This window comes from Vipera ursinii, assembly GCF_947247035.1.
Source record: "Vipera ursinii genome assembly, chromosome: 1".
Taxonomy (NCBI): Eukaryota; Metazoa; Chordata; class Lepidosauria; order Squamata; family Viperidae; genus Vipera; species Vipera ursinii.
Genome location: NC_139512.1, coordinates 119,735,798 through 119,759,088, shown reverse-complemented (window position 1 = coordinate 119,759,088; position 23,291 = coordinate 119,735,798). Strand labels below are relative to the sequence as shown.

At 45.2% G+C, this 23,291-nt stretch overlaps 1 protein-coding gene across 1 annotated transcript in view; it reads left to right on the top strand.

The window, feature by feature from the left end:
* Nucleotides 1–23,291, top strand: part of SPEG (striated muscle enriched protein kinase) — a 149,103-nt gene that overhangs the window by 89,293 nt on the left and 36,519 nt on the right. The window contains exons 11-21 of the mRNA XM_083348568.1: nt 2,926–3,084; nt 3,871–4,060; nt 8,026–8,255; nt 10,225–10,344; nt 11,175–11,279; nt 14,297–14,503; nt 17,226–17,349; nt 18,244–18,416; nt 18,771–18,883; nt 19,349–19,517; nt 20,488–20,581. Coding sequence (XP_083204694.1) covers nt 2,926–3,084; nt 3,871–4,060; nt 8,026–8,255; nt 10,225–10,344; nt 11,175–11,279; nt 14,297–14,503; nt 17,226–17,349; nt 18,244–18,416; nt 18,771–18,883; nt 19,349–19,517; nt 20,488–20,581 — 1,684 coding nt within the window. The remainder of the gene's footprint in view (nt 1–2,925; nt 3,085–3,870; nt 4,061–8,025; nt 8,256–10,224; nt 10,345–11,174; nt 11,280–14,296; nt 14,504–17,225; nt 17,350–18,243; nt 18,417–18,770; nt 18,884–19,348; nt 19,518–20,487; nt 20,582–23,291) is intronic.

The window sequence follows — 23,291 nt, the reverse complement described above, 5'->3', positions numbered from 1 at the left end:
CTCCCAGGTGGCAATAGTGATGGTCTAAAACACACCCACAGATACAAACATCAGCTTTGGAATGCCAATAATAAGTAGCAAGGGCTGGAGAGGAGAAGCAGCTTGTGAGCGTGGGAAAAGAGAGAAGCTCAATCAGCGGGTGGGCTGGTAAAGAACCAAATCCCCTCCAGTCATGCTGGAGCATATAATTCCATCCTTCTTAGCTTACAGTATTTGACCTGTGGTTTAACGGATGTAGACAGGGGACATTATGAAAGCTTGTGCTGCAAGGGTGGGGAATTGGAGCTGGCCACAGTTTAGTCACAGCTGGAAAGCCCCATCTTTGTGATACAGGTAGTCCTTGACATTTGTTTACAAAATGAAAAAAGGGGTTAAACTGAAAAAAGAGAAAAGTACTGTAAAATGATTCCCCTAGCCAGAACTAAATTTATTAATTGATGTTTAGATGATTATTTCTGAGACTAAATTCCTGAGCTCATATTTGTACAAGGAATCATTTGACTTTAGTAGTTAACTGGCTTACACTGAAGGTAAAACAGTGTCCCTTTTGAGCTGTGCTTAAGTCTTAGTGATTCCAGGATCACATCTATCGTTTTCTTAATGTGAAAGTAGCTTGCTGTCTCCTCCTTCCACACTCCTTCCCATTCTAGTTCACAACCCTGGGATTTAAAAAAAAATAGCCAAGACCAATCAGTTGCTGCTATTATCAGAATCTACAGTTTGTGCTGACTGTATTTTGGTCTTCCAATGCTCCCATGCCCAAATCTAGCTAAAAACAAATATACATATGAAAGACGCCCAACTTCCTCCCCTCAGTCAAGGAAATGATGTATCTCTGCTTCCTGCCAGTAAATCAGTTGGGAAGCAAAAAGTAGATAGAACATCTTGATTAGGAGCTCTCAAAGTGTATTTTTCTGGCAACTTTTTATTTCATTGGAAAATGTTGGAGTGAAAGCACTATTTTGAAATGATTTTGCACTCTTGCTTATTTCTGCTTTTTAAAAAAACCATTATTCCCCCTTTTGAGGGACGCGGTGGCTCAGTGGGTTAGGACGCTGAGCTTGTCGATCTGAAGGTCGGCAGTTTGGCGGGTCGAATCCCGAGTGCCACGTAACAGAGTGAGCGCCTGTTACTCATCCCAGCTTCTGACAACCTAGCATTTCGAAAGCACGTAAAAATGCAAGTAGAAAAATAGGGACCACTCTGGTGGGAAGGTAACAGCGTTCCGTGCGCCTTTGGCGTCTAGTCATGCTGGCCACATGACCAGGGAGACGTCCTCGGACAAGCGCTGGCTCTTCGGCTTTGAAACGGAGATGACCACCGGCCCCTAGAGTTGGAAACGACTAGCATGCATGTGCGGGGGAACCTTTACCTTTTATTCCCCCTTTTAGAAGCCGAAATCATCATAAGGCAACTTACAATCAAGTATACTAAAATGTACATGCACACATTCTATGTAAGGTCATGAACTAAAGCAGCAGTATAAAACATGTAGCTTAGCTAAACAGCCTAAATGAAATGCACCAAACAATTAAATGGATTGAAAACAAGATTGGAATCAAATGTACATTCCTTTGGGAAGCAGAGGTGTCCATAAATATGTAGGTCACCACTGAAAAAGCTTGTCTTCTAGTTTGATACATGGCACATACTCACAGAAGTTCAGATCAATAATAAAACAAAATACTAAAAAAATTACCATCTAAATTGCCTCTTAGGAATCTTTATCTCCTGTGTAGCTACTTAGTGTATTGCAGAGGTGTGATTTCATCCAGAGCTTTTCAAACTGAAGGGCACCTGTAGATTTTATAAGAAGTTCAAAATGGTTTGAAAACAATACTACATTCCGTGCTGATTTTGCCCCTGGCCAAATATGTTTCACAGATTATTGGAGCAATACAGCATGAGAAAACAAGGCAAATACTAAAAACCGTATTTCAAAGTTCCTTCATCTTGTGACAAGCTATATAGCAGCTTTATAGCAGGTTGATTTTTATTGTAACATTATACTTTGATGCAGACCACCCCAGGTATACATACATCCAGCTAGGGATTACATATTAAACTAATATTATGAAACCATTTAAATAAACAAGCTTGCTTTGGTAGTGGCAGCTATAACATTCTTAGAGGGAGAAAATTTACACATTATTTACATTTGATTCCCAGACTGAGGGGGGAAATCCTGTAATGCAGAAAGCTGGAAGGGATCTGGAAAATTTTATGCCTGTCTGTACAACTGGATGAATGGATTCTGTTACTGTGGAAATGGAGGCAGAGTTGCTCTGAATTGGGAGAAACGCTCCAGGCAGGTTTGCCATGAAATTAGTTCTGATCTGGCCTTACTAACAATCTGCCATGCCAACATTTATCAGATAATTCACTTCGTGTGTCAGGTAAAGTGTAACTTAAAATACAAGAGTGGGCCCATAGCCAAATGCCAATCTCTAGAGTTCCATTTGCAAGAAGAATTTGGGATTCAGAGGAAGAAACAACATTTAAGAAGGGTACAGAAAGGGTAAAAGGTTCATTTCATATCTTTAACAAATAACTCAAGGTGATGAACATACATAATACTCCTTCCTCTTCCTCTTTTTCTCCACAATAAACCTCTGTGAGGTGATTTGAGCTGAGAGAGAGTGACTGGCCCAAAGTCACCCAGCTGGCTTTCATACCTAATATGGGACTAAAACTCATTGTCTCCTGGTTTCTAGGCCAGCACCTTCAGCACTACACCAAACTGGCTCTTTTTTTCCTCCTAATATCTTTCCATGCTTACTCATATATCTCAAGACCAGGAAAAGCCAACTTCATAGCAAGCCGCTTTCCTTGCCCTATAGTCTTGCTAGGTTCCAAAGCTTTTAAAGGCAAGGAAAAGATGAATTCCTGTGGACTCTTTGTTGACTGTCCACTGTTCACTTGCAGATGAGCTGACCTGCAGTGCGAAGCTAACAGTGTGGCCTTCGCGCCATCCCCTCTTCACCCGCAAACTGGAATCTGTGGCTGTGGTGGAAGGACGAACAGCACGGCTTGACTGCAAGATCAGTGGAGAACCCCCACCAACCATCGTTTGGACCCACTTTGGTAATTGTCTCCACCCTGCAGTTCAGAGACACTGGATTACAAGATATTCTAAGATCAGGCAGCATGGCTATGGAGGGAGTGTCAATATATATGGATTGTTGTCCATTTACCTGGGCCAGGCATGGTGGTAAAGAGGCAGGAGGCCAAAATCTTATCATTCTCTTTCAAAAGACTGTGGGAACATCTGTAGAACAGCCAGACTTGCAATAAGCTGCCACATCAGAAATCAGTTTTTGGTCTCCTAGTGATCAAATGTATCTGTTAAGAAAAAAATGCCCTGGCTTCAGTAAAAAGACATCATTGAGCCTGAATCCCCTCAGAATCTACTAAGATCACAAGTCTCCATACTATCCTTATCCACATCTTGCAGCCTTCCCTTCACTGTTAACATGTCTCTTTGCAGTGGCCTTTTGGCATAGCCATTTCTCAGCAAAGCCTGGCCCCTATTCTGGGGTGGTAAGTCACCTGTTAATCTACCAGTTGGTAATGAGAACATGTTCACTCACTGACTACGACAGTAGTTGCCGAAAAAATATGGTTGCTGCCATGCCATAAGGTTTAATATAGCTCTTTATCCCTCAAGGTTGTGGAAAGAGAAGAAGATTCTTTTTGCTGTATTCTGCCAATGGTCTTAATTATGGTCCAAGACCTAGAGAGCTATATTTTATTATCTTTCCCCCATGGGCCCTGAATGCTAGGTTTTAACTTTCATATAAATTGGTACCCATCTGTTTCTTCTCCTCCTCCCTTTTGGGTCAGACTTTGACTGTCATGTGTCTGATGTAGGCCAGCCTGTACAAGAGGGGGAAGCCATACGTATACAGCAAGATGGAGGACTCCACTCTCTGGTCATCCTGCATGTGAGCTCCGAGGATGAGGGTCAGTACGGGGTGAGTGCCAGCAACAAGCACGGCCGAGCTGAGTGCACCGCAGAGCTGTATGTGGAGGAGCCGCGGCCAGCAGCTAGCTCCCAGATGTGAGTGGGAGGAGGAGGAGGAGGTGGAGGAGGAGGAGGAGGAGGAGGAGGAGGAGGAAAACGGGCTGAAAGGGGATTGCTTATGGAAACATCCAATGAAGATATAGGAAAATCCTAGAAACTTGTGTGCAATTGAATATGACATTGTCAGAAAGTCAACTAAGCATCCTTAGTTATGCCAATGCATTTATGACCTGATCCCCAGTCATGGGGCTCTCATTCCCTTTGGTTATTTTAAATCCTCTTAGGTAAAAGATGAGTGTACTTTGTTTTACTGGCTTTCTGTTTTGACCCAGTGATATTTTTGCTCCATCTCTGCCTTTCCATTAGCCAATGAACCATAGGAAGGCTCATGCATTAAAATAGGCTGTTGTGTTGACAGGTATAAAACCAACGATGGACTTTTCCCTCTCGTCATGCCCATGAGGGAATTAATAACAACTCTTGAAAACAGAGTTCTTAAATTTGGGAATCACTCTGTACTCAAATCTGGGAACCAGATTGGGCTGCTGTTCTGGTTAACACAACCTTATGTGCAGTTCTGGAAGATGGACTTCAACATGGCCTAGCTGCTTGCCTTAAAATACTGTGTGTAGCTTTTAAATGCACACATAAACCCCAAGACAGACAGACAGATAGACAGAAGTTGTGGGAACTAGTTTTGCGTGTGGATTTTACAAGCTTTCTCAGAGGATTCCCTTCCTGTTTTCCAGTTCCAGATTTTATAGATGCTTCAGAGCACAGAGCGTTTGATGCATCAGCCAACTATAATTAGCCTGCTTGAGACCAGGGAGATTTATCAAGACAAAATAGAGACATTTTCTATTAAGGCCAACTGAACCAATTACATGTAATATAAAAAAGAGCCCTGAAGAGTGAATCAGTTGTCTCCAAGAATGTCCTTGCCACTGCCGAGGTTTTCTAGGTATCATGCATAATGGAAAGTTTTAGTCAGATAATCAAAAAATCAATCTGGTTGGGCAATCTCCTTATCTTGTATTAAAAACAAATATTTTTGATTGACTATGGTTCCTCTTTCCAATGTGGACAACAATCAAATCATTTCGATGTCATAGGATCCATGTACTGAATGCAATTGAAGACTCTCTTGTGGCTATTGAAAACAGCTTCACTAGCTATATGTTATCCATAGTTCCAGGAAAATATGGAGATGCTGACCACTTTTTCCTATCTTAAAATACTATAATTTCCTTTTTTTTAAAAGAGTTGCTTGAGAGGAGCACCAGCATTGATTTTACCTGCTTGTTTTTTTCTTTGTTTTTTTTGTAACAAACAATAATTATACAAAAAAACCCTTTCAAACTTAAAAAAAAATTAAAGATACAAACTAAGCAGGAAAAAGTCTGTCTTATAATTTATACTTATCGATGATCATTGGTTAAGCAATGAATTCACTAATAATATAAACAATACAAGATATCACTGTAAAATACGACAAATCTTTTGCCATTATATTACATATTGCTGCATCCTTTGATTGGTAGAAAATGTTGATGTTTCCAAAACAGATGAGACAGTGCCTACAACCATTCCTTGACATCTAGAATAATATCACTTTTCCAATTTCTTAATATAATTAGTTTTGCCATCTTCCCCCTTCCATGCTCAATATAACCTCAATATAAGACTGAGTGGCTGTGCGTATCGGCAACTTGGGCTAACCAGATTATTCCACCTTTAACGATGGGGAGTGAGGTGTTACCCCCCGTTGATAGGGCTCGCAACTTCAGCATCCTCCTGGATTCACGGCTCAATTTTGAAGATCATATAGGAGCCGTGGCCAGGGGGGCTTTTGCCCAGGTTCGCCTGGTGTGCCAGTTGCGACCCTGTCTGGACCGAGATGCCCTACGCACAGTCACTCATGCGCTCGTGACCTCCCGTCTAGACTACTGCAACGCTCTCTACATGGGGCTGCCCTTGAGGACCACTCGGAGGCTTCAGCTGGTGCAGAATGCGGCCGCGCGAGTTGTGATGGGGGTTTCCCGATACTCCCATGTAACACCTCTACTCCGCGAGCTGCATTGGCTTCCGGTTGCCCTCCGGGTGAGATTCAAGGTGCTGGTGATGACCTATAAAGCCCTGAATGGCTTGGGTCCGGGATATCTGAGGGAACACCTGCTGCCGGCATCAACCTCCCTTCGTCCAGTGCGCTCCCACAGGGAGGGTCTTCTCAGGGTGCTGCCGATAAAAGATTGTTGGCGGATAACACCCAGGGGAAGGGCCTTCTCTGTGGGTGCGCCTGCCCTCTGGAACCAGCTGCCCGTGGAGCTTAGGACTGCCCCCGACCTCCGCACATTTCGCCGGGACCTGAAAACCTGGCTCTTTGAGCTCTTCGGCCCAGGCTGAGAATTTTTAACTGGGGTTTTTAATTCTAGGGATGATTTAATCTTTTTTAATTTGTTTTTAACTTTTGTATTGGTTGTTTTAAATGCCCTGTAAACCGCCCTGAGTCCTTCGGGAAAGGGCGGTATATAAATTTAATAAAATAAATAAATAAATAAATAAATAAATAACCACAGTTTTTGATAAACAGTCAAATTCCACAGCTGTGGTACAGAATTCAACATTACATCAATATCTTTTAACACTTAAAGATTTTCCTATCAATCTCCTAACATACATTAATATATAATCCCAAACTTGGTTGGTTTTTCTTTTATTTCCGTATATCTTTATACATACACTGCCAAATAAATCAGTGGATTCATGTTCCCTATCCCATCCCCACATAGTCAAACAGGATAAAATGTATTGGTTGATAAATCATATTTATAAAGCCACCCAATTCACAGTAATTCTGGACAGCATACAAGTTTAAAACTTACAAAACAAACAAAACAAAACAAATTTAAAAAGGTGATAACCAGGGAACCAATATATCCAACAGAACACATAATGACACACGGGGGACACATCCTGCATCTAACCCAGAGGTTGGGAGAAAAGCCAGGCCTTTATGCTCCAACTAAAGGACGGGATTGATCCAGCATATTTTCTGTACGACAGTGTCATAACCCACATTTATTTGGCTCGTACTCAGTCCCTTTGGGATTGCTTGAGTTTCCATTAACCATGAAAAGTCTCTCAATTTCTTTTCTCTTCATACTTTTTCTCCTTGGGGAATGTTTGCAACAGTTTTCCCTGTGTTTTTTCTTCTTCTTCTTCTTCTTTATATAATGTATTTTAGAAATAGATATTTGCCTTTCCCATATTTGTTCCTCTGAGGCATAGTTATGGCTTGTCCATAGGAGGTGGTTTTCTCTTTGCTCAAAAGGGAAAGGGAACATCACACCTGTACCTGAAGCCACAGAGTTGGAAATGACCCCAAGGATCCTCTTGTCCAACCTTCTACAGCAGACATGTCAAACACAAGGCCCGGGGGCCGGATCTGGCCTGCGAAGTGGTTTCATGTGGCCCCGAAGCCATCCTGGAAACAGTGAGGGAACGGCCCCCACTGCCTTGGCCCTGGCCCAGAGACCCTCCTTCTGCCAGAGACCCTCAGATCTGTCCCACTCCTGCCCAGGCCCCCATAGGCACCCTTGATGCGAACGATGTAGAACTGGCCACGCCCACCCAGTAGGCCACACACAGTCTAGCCATGCCCACCCAGTAGGCCACGCCCACCCTGGCCATACCCACCCGGCCCCCTGAGGGCAACCACAATGCTGATGCGGCCCTCAATGAAATTGAGTTTGACACCCCTGTTCTACAGTGTGCAAGGAACTATTTGAAATATCCATAAGAGCTGGCTATCCAGCCTCTTCTCAAAAGCCTCCCAGAATGGAGAACCATTTCCTCCATAGGTAGACTGTACCATGGCTGTAGAGATCTTACCACTGAAAAGTTTTTATTTATATTTAAGCGACAGATAAATAAGATACCTATGCAAGCGGCCCAGTAGCTGGATTGGTGGATGCATTTGAGGGATTTCCTTTCTCTCACAGTTCCAAGCTGGAGAAGATGCCGTCGATCCCCGAAGAACCAGAACAAGGGGAGAGTGAAGTTGAACGCTTCACCATGCCGGACTTCTTGCGACCTCTGCATGATCTGGATGTGGTGGAATCTAAAGAAGCTGGGCTGGAGTGTCAGGTGGCTGGCCTTCCTTATCCAGCCATTACCTGGTTCCACAATGGGCGGCGCATTGAGAGCTCTGAGGACCGTCGAATGACACAGTGTATGTTCCATCCTATAGGGTTGTTGTTGGTTTTTTTGCACACCAGGGAATTCCTATATGAAATAGTCAGTTCCAGGTTTTGGGGGAGGGCCTTGGGCAAGCAACCTCCCAAGGGCTCTGCCATCTTTGTCAGCAATAGCCATCAGATTTTTTTTTTGTTTACTTCTAGCCCTGAGCTCTACTCCTTCTTTGCTAGCTGATTGGATATGAATGAACAAGCAGTAGAAATAGCAATAGCATTTAAGCTTATGTAGCAGCTGCTTCTTTCTTCATATTACCATTTATTTTGTAGGTCCTGTGGACTGATACTTCTGCAATTTTTGCATACGTTCTTGCTTCTGGTCCTCAAACTAGTGAGTTGTATCCCTTTGAGGGATTGCTGGAAAATTTGAGGAGGGTGACACTTGATCCCATTGTGTATGGACATGGGTGGCCTTTGACAAAATGCTGACACTGGATCAGATTGTATGCAGCATTCAGGAGCTGGGGTTCTCCTTCAGTGACTTTTGTAATTGGCCTCTGTCATAGCCTCAACACATCTCTGAGTACTTGTCAAGGTCACCTTCTGAGTTAGAAGGCAGTAAAGAGGTGGTGGCAGTCACCATCTTGTCATCAGTCCCCTAATTCAAATATATGTTCCTGATCCCATGTGGTTCCTTTGTAAACCTAGTGAAAGACCTGGCTCCTTTAGAGCATCCAATTATAGTTAGGGTGCCCACGCTAGATTCAAATTAACCTGGCCTACGTGGATCTAAATACTGCACACATTTAATTATCACTGTTCACTGGGAGTTTAACAAACAATTATCCCCAACCTATGAATCCCTATTTTTATATGCATCTTCCCAACATTAGGTGATATCAGTTCATATCACCTGACATAATTTAGCTCCTTCATTCGTAATTAAATCTATGGCTTAACTTTCCTGCATATATATCCATCAGCCCCATTTTACAAGATTCATATCAATTCATTCATATCTATTACATCCTACTTATTTCTCTTGTTGCACGGATATAGCAAATATCTATTTTCCTTCCTTCTAGTTCATCAGTTAATTGATTAATTAATTCTTTAACATTTAGTCCTCTAGCTTTCCAAGTTGGTCACAATCTTGCATATGCTATGGTTTTCCTCCTAATAGAAATTTACTATTTTACCAGCATAGCACTCACCATATAAAAATTGTGCTGGGGAATTCTGGGAATTGAAGTCCATGCATCTTCAAGTTGCCAAGGTTAAGAAACACTCGTCTAGATTTTCAATCTTAGCTGCACCTCAGTCATATGCAGCATTCCCTGCTAATAGGAAGGAAAATTCTAGTCAGCTTTATACATTTTGCCTGGTGACTTCCAAACTCAAACCAAACTGTATACAACGGAAAATAAAAACAGATGGGAGGGGGTTGGAGGACTGACAAATGCTATTCTCTGACTGGTCAGTTGGAGGGAATATTGACTGGTTAATGGTGCTTTGAAAATATTAAGAACTGGCCACAATGAAAATGACCGCACGTAAGGTTCAAGCTACTTTGGAGGGATGAAGAATGGAAGCGGTGATGAATGTGGAAGTATCCTTAATTTTTTATTTATTCATTTTTTACTCCTATTCGTGGCATTCCAAATTCATTGCCTTGAGTTTGTTCCTTGCTGCAACTTGCTTCAGGATTGGATGAGGGATAGCTGGCCGAGTAACTTAACTCGCAGCTCTGTTATCGCCTGACTCTATGGTTCAGCTTCCAAATTTGTAAGGAAGAATGCTCTTAAAATAGCCCTGGAAATACTCCTTTCTTGCCAGCTTGCCCTGTATAGTCTTTGTACTATTTCCTCAGCAGTATTTTCCTACCTCTATCTGTTATGTTGGCTGCCTGCTCCTAAAAAATTTTGTGCCCAACTCCTACAAATATCATAATCTCATTCTGTGTTCCTTTCCCCCCTTCACCTCTCCATCTTTCTTTCCCCTTTGCAGATAAGGATGTACACCGTTTGGTCTTCAACTCTGTCAGTCATGCCCATGCTGGAGTTTACAAAAGTGTTATTGCCAACAGAGTGGGCAAAGCTACCTGCTATGCGCACCTCTATGTCACGGGTAAGGAAAGAAGTTGGGACATGGGAAGAGGTTCCTATTTATTTTTTTGACAAGATTCTGCTTATGCATTCCAGGTATGCTGTGGGAACGGCCAGAATTGGCTTCCCAAGAATTTGGTTTCTCACCCTTCTGCTTTTCCAACCCCCCTTAACTGGCCTTCACTTGAGTTACAGTGAGAGCAAACTCTCCTGGCTCATGGGCAGGCTGGCATGTGGGAGGTTTGGGAAACGCTATGATAAAGCTTTCACATACATCTTTTAGTACCTTGTTTTTGTATGATCTCAGAGGCACCTGAGAAATTCTCTCTGTGTATGTATGCTATGTTGTATGAGAGGGATGGAGTTTTTTGTAATGTTGGAGGTGAATAAAAGTTCAGCGGGCAGTGCTCACGGGGGTTCTTTTTCTGGAGACGAAGCTGCCTGGCTGGTTCAAAGCTCTCTATCGACTCAGGTCTGAATTCCTGTCCCTTCTTCTGAATTTCTTTCCCCTTCAGTATGCTAGGCTACACCTATTTGATTTTAAGGCTATGCCTCCCAGATGGAGAAAAGGAGGACATCTCCTCCTTCTGCCAGAGGTTTGTAACCCTAGCAGAGATTACCTTCCTAAAGCACATGAGATTCTGCCTAGCTCTCTATTTCTCGATTCATCTTTGTAGAAAAGCACCCAATATACAGTACACGGGCACAGTAAATAGTTGAAGTGACTCAGCAATGAAACCATAGCATTCTGATATAGCTGATGAAGGGGGAGCGATGAAAGGTAATTCTGATTAGAAAGTAAAGCACTATTTCACCCACCCACCCCCCTTTCCCTATGTTTGTCTCTTACAGATGTGGTACCCACACCTCCTGATGGCCCACCCACCGTAGCAGCTGTCACTGGCAGAGGTGTCACACTGAAATGGAAGCCGCCAAAGTGGCTGGATTCAGCTATTGGTAGGCAGGGACAGGAAGACAACGGGGATGCAAAGGGAAAAATTTACTCCCAGATTCTACTGTTCTAGAGTCTGGTGGATTTTCAGAGGCAGGTCATAAAATATGCTGAGGAAACAGGTGGTTGTTCCTGGGCTCTTGTGTGCCCAATCTGTGGTATTCTTTGTGACAAAGGTCCCCCACTAATTGATAGCTGCCATTGAGGTGAGTTTTGCATAGGGATAGGGAAAGGGCATTACTCAGCAGCATTAAATTGGCAAATACATCCATATCAGCAGTGAGTGGTGTTTGCTCTCCAAAACCATGCCTTCTGCAAAGTAAAATCTTGTGAATAATCTAGCCTTTGCTAGATGTGAACTTTTCAAGAAATTTGTGGGTGAGGGTGATCTAACGGATGCTGTGCATTTGGACTTAGAAAAGGCTTTTGATAAGGTTCATCACCAAGGGTTCCTTTCAGATTCAGCAGCAGTCACGGCTTACAAGGACAGGATATATGTTGGTAGCTGTATAATTTGCTTAGAAATGGACTGAAATTAGAAGTTGAGTAGCACAGCAGTCAGGTTTGCTAAGGAAACAAAACCATTCAGCATAATAAAATCAAAGCAGGATTGCAAACAATGTCTGAAGGATTTCTCTAAGGTTGAGAAATGCACATCAAAATAACAAAAACAGTTCAACGTTAAAAAAAAGTGCCAAGGAGTACATATTGGTGGGAAGAAAAAAATAAATCAAACTTCCTGGATATATTAATGGGATGTGAACTGTCCCTGACTGATCAGGAAAAGGATTCTGGGAATCAGAGTAGAAAATGTCTGCCTTGTGTAAGGATGCTTTCAGAAAAACACAAACTCCCTGCTTAGAATGATTAAGAGGAATGCACAGGGCTTTTTTTGTAAAAGAAAAAGGTGCCGGAACTCACACGTCATACAACCCGCCTTGCCTACCCTACAAGGTTCCATCCAAAAAAAGGTGCCGGAACTCCTCCGTTCTGAGCGTTCTATGACAAAAAAAGGCCTGGGAATGCATATAAGGCAGCCAAGAGAGCATTGCTCTTCTTTAATGTAGAGCAGCACTGCCTTAGATGAAGTTCCTGCCGCCTTACTTAATTGGAAAAGTACAAAAAGAAACAACACACAGAATGATCAGTGGTTGAAACCCAGGTGTCACCTTTCCGAGGTATGGGCTTTTTAAGTGACTCTGAGGCATTGTTTACCTTAAAAGTCCTTTATTAGCCTAATACACCGGCAAATGCTTGCTCGAAGGAAGCTGGAATCTGAAATCTCCGCCCCTTGCACAATATAATTAAACACAATTCTCCACCTTTCTAATTTTGTCGTTAATCGTATTCTCCAATTAATTTAAAGAATCAGCTTCCCTTCCGTTAGAAGAACCGCCAAAGTCTTATCTTCCTTTAGAGAGACAAATGGCCTTCAAAGTGCATTCCTACTCTTCCCTCCCACCAATTTTAAACTAAAACAATACACCAGTCTAACATATGAAATAGCTGCTTCTTCATCTCATGTCAAGCAATAACATTCGATGTTAGCAGCGTTGACACCAGGCCTAGATATTTCACCACCACCAAAGCCAACTGGGCATGACTACAGAGAAAGTAGAACGACCCCAGGCCAGCACTTCCCGTTCCCAGCCCCCTAAGCTGATCCAAAAATATACCATGGCTTTTACGTTGGTTCACCACTTAGAAACACTGGTTTGAGATAGGCAGCAAGGCCACTGAGAGATCCAGCAGGTCTGTGCACCGCTCCCACCCCGCTGTTCCCAAAACTCATCCACATAGATATCCTATCACAGTGTACTATACCCTGATGTGAGCCCTGACTGAAAAGAATCCAGAAAATCTTCTTCCTCTTTGGAGTGAGTAAACTTTCTCTAAAAAGGGAAAGGTTGGAAACTGGATGAAAATTACACAAGTGCAGTACAGTTGGGTTAAAGAAAGGCCTCTGGAGAAGGGGGCAGACCACTGCTTTCTTCAAGACGTGAAGAATCAGCCCCTCTCCCAAAGAGGCGTTAACCGCCACTTGCATCCAACCACATGCCACATCTCAGAAGGCCTTGACCAGCCAAGATAGCACGGGTAGAGAGCGCAGGTGGCCAAGCTCGCTGTCTGTGGACCCTACTCACTTCCTCAGGACCAGCCAGCTGAAACTTTGCCAAGATAACCAAGCAAAGATGGTATGCCTCAGTTATTTCCATAGATCCAACTGGCTGACGTCCCTCTCAGAGAACAGGTGTCTAAGGGAAATACGATAGATATATTTTTTAAAAAATCATGGAAAAGCATAACGTATATGGATAGTTTTGCCCCTCTTTCATAACGATAGAAGTGAGAATCTCCCATTAAAACTGAACGGTAGGGAGTTTCAGGACCAACAATTCTTATTATACATCACGCGTAGCTGAACTGGAATTCACTGCCATCAGATATTTAGATAGTTTTAAAAGGGAACTGGACAAATCCTTTGTGGATTGGACTGTCGGTGGTTCCTTAGTTTTCTGCACTAGACAGCAATTGGACTAATCCAGAAGGCCTTCCTTACCTTGCTATGAAATTTGTGGCCTGTACTAAATTAAGTCCATTTGCAATATTTATATTATTTCATACATTTTTCTGCAGTTAACACTGTTGTCCATTATTTATTTAGGTTCTGCTTGTTACAGGAATGGGTAGGACTGGCTAATAAGTCTTATGACCAGAAATCTTGTTCAGCTATCCTAATATTTCAGTAGGCATTTACATATTTCTAAACATACCTTTATAGTCTGTAGTATAAACTTCTTCTTTTACCAAAAGCTGGGGTTCGTAATGATCTAAGGGTGCTCATTAGGGGAAGGGAAACGCTTTATACAGAATATGCATTTTATAGTTTCTCTCACGCACTGCCATATTGCAGACTGTGGCAGGTTCCTACTCATGAAATGTTGTGTGTCCTGTGATCTAGTCCAGAATGCTCTCATTTACAAGTCACAGCTCACCGGCATTTTCCTTCCTCTATTCTTAGACCCTGCCTCTGTCACCTATATTCTCCAGCAGCAGATCCTGGGATCCAGCCACTGGACTGTTGTTACTACAGGCTTGCATCAAACCAGCCACACCATTCTGGCTCTAAAGAAAAACATTTACTATATGTTCCGCGTACTTACAGCAACGGCTAAGGCTAACAGCAAGCCTTCTCCACCCACAGAACCGGTGCAGCTCCTTGATCATGGTAAGGCACCAAAGGAATAAAGGGGCAAGTAAATGGCTATTTTTCGTTATAGAATAAAACCCTACTAGAAGTACTCCCACTTTCTCCTGGAAGCCAAGACAGCTGAGCTAAGAAAATGCAATGAACAAAAAACAAGCATCCTCAGTCACCTCTTTCCTTATCCGGCTCCTTTTCTCAAATCCTCACCCTTTTCCAAGCAGTGCAACCTTTAAAAAGTCCACACACAGACAGGAATCGGCCCAAGTTCATAAAGGAAAGAAAACAATCCAACGATTCATGGCCCTGGCCCGTGCTGAAGTAACAGGGGAGCCCAAGATAAAAAAAGAAATGGGACCATTTGGCAAAAGGAAATTGTCCCTTTTCTGCCCCAGAGTAAGTCTGTGGAAGAGGAGCAAAATGTGGGGGAGAGGAAGGAGAAGGGGAAGAGATGGTCAAGAATGGAATTGGGAGGAAGAAGAGGTGTCTTTTTTTAAAAAAATCCATTTATATCCCGCCCTTCTCCGAAGACTCAGCGCAGCTTACAATCTAACGCACAAACCAATGTGCTTAGCAATAGCCTTCATTCTATGTATATGCCTGCTTATTAGGGCTTTCGCCCCCCCCAGTGGCATTATTACAAAGTCAGCTTATTGCCCCCAACAATCTGGGTCCTCATTTTACCTACCTCGGAAGGATTCTGTCGCCAGAATTATGACTAACAGTAAATTACGTACTGTTGGCTAGGAAGAGGATTTGAACTCAGGAATCACAGCTCCTTACACTCTAATGATTACCCAATAAATGTCTTTTTAGAACCAGGAGGATCAAAGGCATTTATAAGAATTGAAGAAAAATGTATGTTTCTACTTCTTCATTTTTTTTCTTAGATGTGTTTGCAGCTAGCCTAAAAGATTTCGAACAAGTTCCAGTTCAGAAGAATTCACAGTTAATTCAGGTTTCATACAAAAGACTCTGAACACCTTCTTCAGAGAAACTTGCTCTTTGTTCCTTCGTTGAAATATGAAGCTGATGACAGTACTCAAATATTTTGAGAACTTGCCATCTGAGAACCTTGGTTTTATAGAAAAAAAATTATTAGTAACTGAAGGCTCTTATTGCACCATAAGCAATAAAAAAATATGTCTGCCTTGCCTCGGGTTGATCTGTTGTGATTCAGGGTCAGCCTGTGGGTTCGGCAGTTGGGTCGGACGACTCAGAGGAGGAGGGGGGTGTTGAAGAGCTTGCTGAGGGGGTTGAAGATCTTGCTGATGATAGCCCTCAGCCAGGCCCCTCCCACTTGGTCACCACGGAGACCCAGCTGTGTGAGCCTGACAGTGTGGATGAAGATGACCCACAGCTGGCCCTGTTCAAGGACGCCCGACGCAGGAGGCAGTCAATCAGGAGTAAACAGAGGAAGGCAATGGGGCTTCTCGGAAGGAGGCAGAGAGAAGCCACGCCCTCAACTCTATATAAGGGGAATGTCTGGGAGGGCTGGTTTGCTGAAGGCAACCGCTCGGATGGTTCATGCTTCTTAAAGCTCCGGTTTCTTGGTTCGTGTCTTGTTTGTTTTTGTAGCTAGAAATTTGGCAGGCGTAGTTCCAGCCTCTTGCCGTTTGTGGAGGGGTTGTCCCTGCCTTTTCTGCAGGGCCGGTAGCAGGCTGGTACAGAACATGATCCAATTGTCTGTTTGAGGATGGAAAGTTTTCTTTCCTAGCTGGGAAGGTGGATTATTTCTATTTGTGGAATTTATTCCTGCTGGTAGCTGAATACTAAATTATCAGCAGGAGCTTTTTAGTACAGTAGTAGTCCATTGTTTCTAGAATTCTATCAGAAATATATATCATATTGCTTTTCAAATGGACCTTTGAAAATGTTTTCCTAAAATCGGAGATTTCAAGTGGCACCTTTCGATTGTATTGGACTACACCTCCCAGAATTCCTAGCCAGTGTCCTCATCACGTCTGAAATGTGTCGTGTTAGAAAAAGTTGTGAAGCACATTCTTCTTACAATGCAAGTTTTATGTAAGAACTGTAAGAAGTCACCCCAGTGCAGTATTATTTATTGAATTTTTATACCGCCCTTCTCCCGAAGGACTCAGGGCGGTGAACAGGGCATATAAATAGAAATACAAAAGTTAAAAAAAGATTAAATAATTGCCCAATTAAAACAATCAAAATGTAAAACCCATTAAAACCCTATAAGGTTCCCCCATCAGGCCAGGCCAGCTTGTGACTGTTCAAAGTTACAACCGCACTGAAAAAAGTGACGTGACCATTTTCCACACTTATGACCACGGCAGCATCCCCATGGTCACGTGTTCAGAATTTGAATGCTTGGCAACTGGTTCGTATTTATGATGGTTGCAGAGTCCAGGGATCGTGTGATCCCCTTTTTACGGCCTTCTGACAAGCAAAGTCATTGGGGAAGGCAGATTCACTTAACAACCATGTTCCTAACTTAACAACTGCAGTGATTCATTTAACAACCGTGGCAAGAAATGGGGCAAAGCCCGTGTAACAAATGTCTCACTTAATAACAGAAATTTTGGGCTCAGCTGTGATCATAAGTCAAGGACTACCTGTATATGGAAGGGGTGTGCAGGGATGAACTTTACTCCTGTTTAATATAGTTCAAGGAAATTTAGCCCAGTGAGCTGAGAAGCATGAAATCTCTCCCTGTAGAGATAGGGTAGAATTTCTTGGATCTGTGCTGGGGCTCTAATGCGATGGGCTGTGTTTCCAGGTCCGTATATGGCAGAGGCCCCTATCATCTTGGACAAGCCAGATGTGGTGTATGCAGTAGAGGCACAGCCGGCTTCCATTACTATAACTCTCAACCACGTTGAAGCTGCTGTCACCTGGAGGAGGTAGGTCCAGCCACCCAATGTACTTTTAAGCCTACTTCACACTTGCCCTGGTGAGGTGTGCAGGAGACTCAGAGGCTGCTAGAGATGACAGAGCAACTGTTATGCATCTTTGCAGAAGGGCGGCAAAGATCCAGGGAAAGATGGTACGGTAGTAAGGGTGCTTTTTAGGGTCTTAAAATGTAGAAGAATCGAGAACTGTGTTCTTACTGCTGACCTTTCATGCATACGAAGCTTCAAGTCTCTTCCACACTGATGTTTACTATCATTGATTAGCAATTGCCCCCCCCTCCCCACTTCGTCTTCCCCTTCACATAGAAGCCAGCACTTTATTTAGCCAGTCAAAGGTAGAGTCCCAAAAAGTGGAGCTAGCTACACCCCATCTCTGTTTTTACACTTTACCTCTTTTGTTAGCTTTTTATGGGAAGGAAGTGGAAAAAAGCCCACCACTGTCACTACTCCTCTGTTTGGCACAGAAATGGGGTTCCGCGTTCCCCCAGTCAAGGTACCATGGTCCCCTGGCTTCTGGACAGAGAGTAGAATCCCAAGGAGAGGAGACAGGGTAAGGCAAGACTTTCTGCCAATCGGAAGCAACTCCATCCTACAGCTCCAGGGAAGTTCTATGAAGCTATTGTGCAGTGTTTCTCCAGGAGCATGGACCAAGTTAGTTGTGGAATTAATTAGACAGGCTTTCCAAGGTGATTGGGAACCTTGCCAGTTTTGGGACATGTGAAAGGAGAAGTTACAAATAGGCTCCAGATCCTAAAGTCAAGTGATGACACTTGTGGACAAAGCACATTGGTGGAAGGCTGCTGCTTATGGAAGAGGCTCAACAACAGGACACATGCTGAACACATTCGCTTTCTATCAAAAACTCTTCTTCCTTATTTCTCCCAGGGCTGGCACGGTGCTCAAGGATGGTGATCCCAACTGTGAGATGAGCATGCCTGATGATGATCAGCACACCTTGCGATTCCTCCGGGTGGGAAGGGGGGATGTGGGGGAAATAACCTGCGAGGTGAGCAACCAGCATGGATACGACCATGGCTTCGTCAGCATGGAGCTGGCAGGTATGGGAGATCATCCCACTTCACTCCATCTGAAGACTGTCCCATGTCCTTCTTTATCTAGTTATTAGGAGATGGCTGTTTTTCCAAAATATTCTGTAATGCAGAAGTAGGGTTATGGCAAGTGCACACCCTGCAATCTCATGTCACAAGTACAGAGTAACCAACTGTGAGAGATTCCTGATCCAGTTGGTTAATAAAGCCCTAAACTTTCTCACATTGCAGGATAATACTCCCCATGGAAGTGTGTGACAACTTTTCTGGCAAACTTCATTGGAAGATTATTATTTTTTGCTTAATCAAAGAGCTGAGTCCACTTCTCCCTGCTCCAACTGAGTGTGCATTTTCTGTTTCCAGAGGCACCACGTTTTGAATCAATCATGGAAGACATTGAAGTTGGAATAGGTGAAACACCACAGTTTGCAGTGGTGGTAGAGGGCAAACCACTTCCAGATATAATGTGGTACAAGGTGAGTACGTGTCTAATTTTGAGGAGATTCTTGGGTTAAGAATACCTGCAGAATGTTCTCAGATTTTAAGAAGTTCTCGACGGTGCTTCTCAGTATTAACTAGTAGGGTCTGTTTCCTACTAGATTTTCTTGGATTAGCACAGTTTAGATGTTAACAGCCAGGCTGAGAAATTTCATCACATATCAAAACACCAACATAGAGGAAAAGTTATTTGGTTGATTTCTTAATACCCTTCTCCCCTGTAATGGGAATAATGAAACATTAACCCAAAGATCCAGATCTTTCAAGGGAGAAAACAGGGGAGCAAAAGTTGAGAAAGCCTTTAGACAGTGGGATTCAAGGAACCCATTTCCTGCACCTTCCTAAAGAAGCGTGGATGTGGGAGAGCAAAGTAAAACGATGTAAGAGTTCGGCCTTCCAGACTTATTTTTTAACAGGTCCTTTGTTCCCCCAAATCTATCTAGAATGAGGTGCTCCTGACTGAAAGTAACCACCTGAGCTTCGTATACGAGGAAAGTGAATGCTCTTTAGTTGTGCTGAACACAACGGAGCAGGACAGTGGAGTCTACACATGTACTGCACGCAATCTGGCTGGAGAAGTGTCTTGCAAGGCTGAACTTGTGGTTCGTGCAGGTATGTGATGTCGTACTAGCAGGGATGAGCATCCAAATGTTAGCTCGTCGGAAGCCCTGGACATCAAGAATAGGCAAATAGCCTTGTTTCCTAGGTGCTCCTGGAGCTTGGTAGATATCAGGAAAGTCTTAAGATTTTTGCTGCTCTAATCGAACCCAGCGTTTTTGAGGTCAGTTATTGAAAGGCTCAAGACCGGAATTTGGAGGGCAAAACTTCCAATTATTTTTTTATTAAGGGCAGAAGATTAGATTAACGTGGAAACACCTAGATATCTTAGTTTTACCTGCAGAGTGACCAATGACAGCTCTCTTGCATATCAGAGGTCATTCTTTCTAGCCTGACTGAGACATCAAATAGTGGGTTTTCTCGCTGAACTTTAAGCAAGTGACAAGATTCATAGTTCTACAGCCAAGTCTCTGATACCCTGTAGAGCAGACATGTCAAACACAAGGCCCGGGGGCCGGATCCGGCCTGCGAAGCCATCCTGGAAACAGTGAGGGTATGGCCCCCACTGCCTTGGCCCTGGCCCAGAGACCCTCCTTCTGCCAGAGACCCTCAGATCTGTCCCACTCCTGCCCAGGCCCCCATAGGCACCCTTGTAGAGCTGGCCATGCCCACCCAGTAGGCCATATGCACTCTAGCCATGCCCACCCACTAGGCCACACCCACCCGGCCCCCTGAGGGCAACCGCAATGCTGATGCGGCCCTCAATGAAATTGAGTTTGACACCCCTGCTGTAGAGGATTCATGTCATCCCTATCCCGTTCGTAACTTGTCAGCTGCATGTGGTTTAGGAAGGCTGGAATTCAAATGAATGCGCCTGTAATACTGTAGTAAAGAGTTAAAGAGGCCCAAGAGAACTTAAAAAGAAGTTGGAGGGAAAAGCCCTGGGCTTTTGTAATAAATATTCTTTTCTTCCTCTCCTCCGTCCATCTCTCCTTTACCACTTTGACGTCTTATTGATCTCCAGCCATACCAGACTCGGAGGCTGCACGAGCAGAAGAAGAATCACACACAGCCCGCCGTCTTGCTGACTATTATGATGTCCACGAGGAGATCAGCAGGTGAGACAAAGAGGGAAAGAAGCGGAGGAAGCTCAGATAGGCAGCAACTCTGACTTGTTGGGTTGGGACTTTTTTATTGGGGATGCAGATGGGGACAGGTTTAGGCTAAGGCTGAGTAGTCACTGGCCTAGGACTCAAAAGCGGGGGGTGGGGTGTCAACAACCCCCCCACTCCTTCCAAATCATTCTAAAAACATGAATCAGTGGCTGGCAGAGCTGTCAATCAGTGTGGCTTGGGAGTGTCCCATTCTCCTGAGCTAGCACTGGATAGTAATAATGTGAGATCCATTTCTATTTTCCAGTAGTGTAGGTTCAGACATACATGGTGAATCTGAATTGATATTTCTCATCTTCAAGCATAGGGTTACTCAGAAAAACTGGGTTTTACCTGGATTCCCACTTGATTTCTGAACAATAGTTGTAAGTTTTTCCCTAGTCATACTTAGAGTCTTGGTGGAGCAGTGGGCTGATGCCTCCTTAAGTAACACCAGCTGCCTGCAATTAGTGCAGGTTCGAGTCCCACCAGGCTCAAGGTTGACTCAGACTTCCATCCTTCCGAGGTAGGTAAAATGAGGACCCAGATTGTTGGGGGCAATTAAGCTGACTTTGTAATAATGCCACTTGGGGGGGCGCGAAAGCCCTAATAAAGCAGGCATATACATAGAACGAAGGCTATTGCTAAGCACATTGATTTGTGCTTTAGATTGTAAGCCGCCCTGAGTCTTCGGAGAAGGGCGGGATATAAAAAAAAATAGTTAGTACTTAAAACTTACCGTATTTTCCGGCGTATAAGACGACTTTTGAACCCCTAAAAATCACCTCAAAAGTTGGGGGGTCGTCTTATACGCCGGGTCGTCTTATACGCCAGAAAAAAACCACCTTCAGATCTTTTTTCTGCTGGGCGGCGGGATCGCTGGGTGAATGGAGGCAGGCGATGGCGACCCGTGGTTAAGCGGCCGACGGCGAACGGCGAACGGGCAAACTCTCGTCTGCTTCTGGGGCGGCTACTGCAGCTGCTGCCGTTGCTCTCTCAAGGACTGGCCGTGCTAGCGCCTCCAATGCTGGCTGACAGGTCCCTGATGAGAGGAGCGGGACTAGCCCGCGCCCGTCTCGAGCAGCCGCTGCCGGGGGTGACTTCGTCGTCCTTCCCCAGCGACAGGAAGTTTTCTTGAGTCCTTTGCCGCCGCCACGGCCGCCGCCTCTTTGCAGAAACACGACTCCCGCTCGGCTGGAGCCCTGGGCTGAATGGAGGCAGGCGATGGCGACCCGTGGTCTCGTCAGCTTCTGGGGCGGCTACTGCAGCTGCTGCCGTTGCTCGCTCAAGGACTGGCCATGCTAGCACCTCCAATGCTTGGCTGTCAGGTCCCCGACGAGAGGACGGGCAGGCAGTCCCCAGAGGCGCCCCACTCGACCATAGGAAGGGAGAGCCTTTGCTCCCGCCGAGGCATCGCCTGACTCGCGCTGACCACAAGAATTGCTTGCTCGGAGTGCGGAACTGAGAGCAGCAGCGCAGCAGGCGAGAGAGCTCAGAGACAATAAGGCGAGGCACCCCTTTGGCAGGAAAGGAGCAAAGCTGGGCCAATCACAGAGCAGGCGGAGCAGGGAAACAGGGAGGGAAACGGAGCAGGGAGGAAAGGGAGCTTGATTTAAAAGGCAGTGGCGTAGCGTGGGGGGTGCAGGGGGGCCGGCCGCACCGGGCGCAACATCTGGGGGGCGCGACCGGCGGGCTAGGGCAAGGCTGCTCGCGAGCGAGGGGTATCTGTGCCTGCGCCGACACAGAAACGCTTCTCTCTCCGGGTGGGGGAAGGCTCGGCGGCTCCCTGGGTCTATATACGCCTCTGTATGCGCACGCCGCCGCGCGCTCCCGCGAACGAGAAAGAAAGAACGGCAGCGGCGGCGTCTGCGAGCCTCGCCAGCGGCGGCGTTCCTCGGTGTGGGCGTGCCTGCGTCTTTGGGTGTGAGGCTTTCGGAGAGGCTGCCTTTGGCTCCTGATACTTGCAGCTGGTGTAAAAGAACAAGTCTGTGAAAGCGGGCGAGAATTTCAGGGGGGTGGGGGGGACGGGAGATCGCGGGAGGCTCGATTCTTCTCACGCGAGGGGGGCGGCTGCCTGCTGGCTCGTCTCGGCCAGCACCGCCCAGCGGAAGCGCATTCCCCCCGGGGGGAGAGCGGTGCTGGTGACAGGTGAGTCCAGTGGGCGCGAGGCCCTCCCCCCGGGCAGCGGCAGGACGGCCCAGCGCCTGCAGGACGGCCAGCAGCCCCACGCGCAGCAGCAGCTGCAGCGAGAGCTGCAAACGCAGGAATAATGTGGAATGTGTGGATGGTGCTCGCCGTTGCCTTATCGGCCTGCGTCTCGGGCGAGGCGGTAAGAGGTTGTTTTAATTTCATTTGGGGAGGGTGAAGCAGGGCAAGAAGCAGTTGCAAGGAGTGCTTGCGTGGATTCGGACGATTTCCATCCCCTTGGTCAGTGGTTGCCTCGCCTTTCCTGCTCTAACTCTTGGGGAACTTTTCCCGTCTTCTCCGTTCTGCATTAACCGGCAATTTAGCTCGATCCTGGGGCGCCTTGCACTGAACTCCCCTTTCTTGGTTCAGAAACTGGCTTCAGCCTCAAATTGGAGAAAGAGGGGCGGCGGGACGGGGATCAATCCGGAGCGGGAGGAAGGATGAGACGCCCCCGCTGTTCCCACATCTGCTGCGCAGAAGTTTTGCTAAG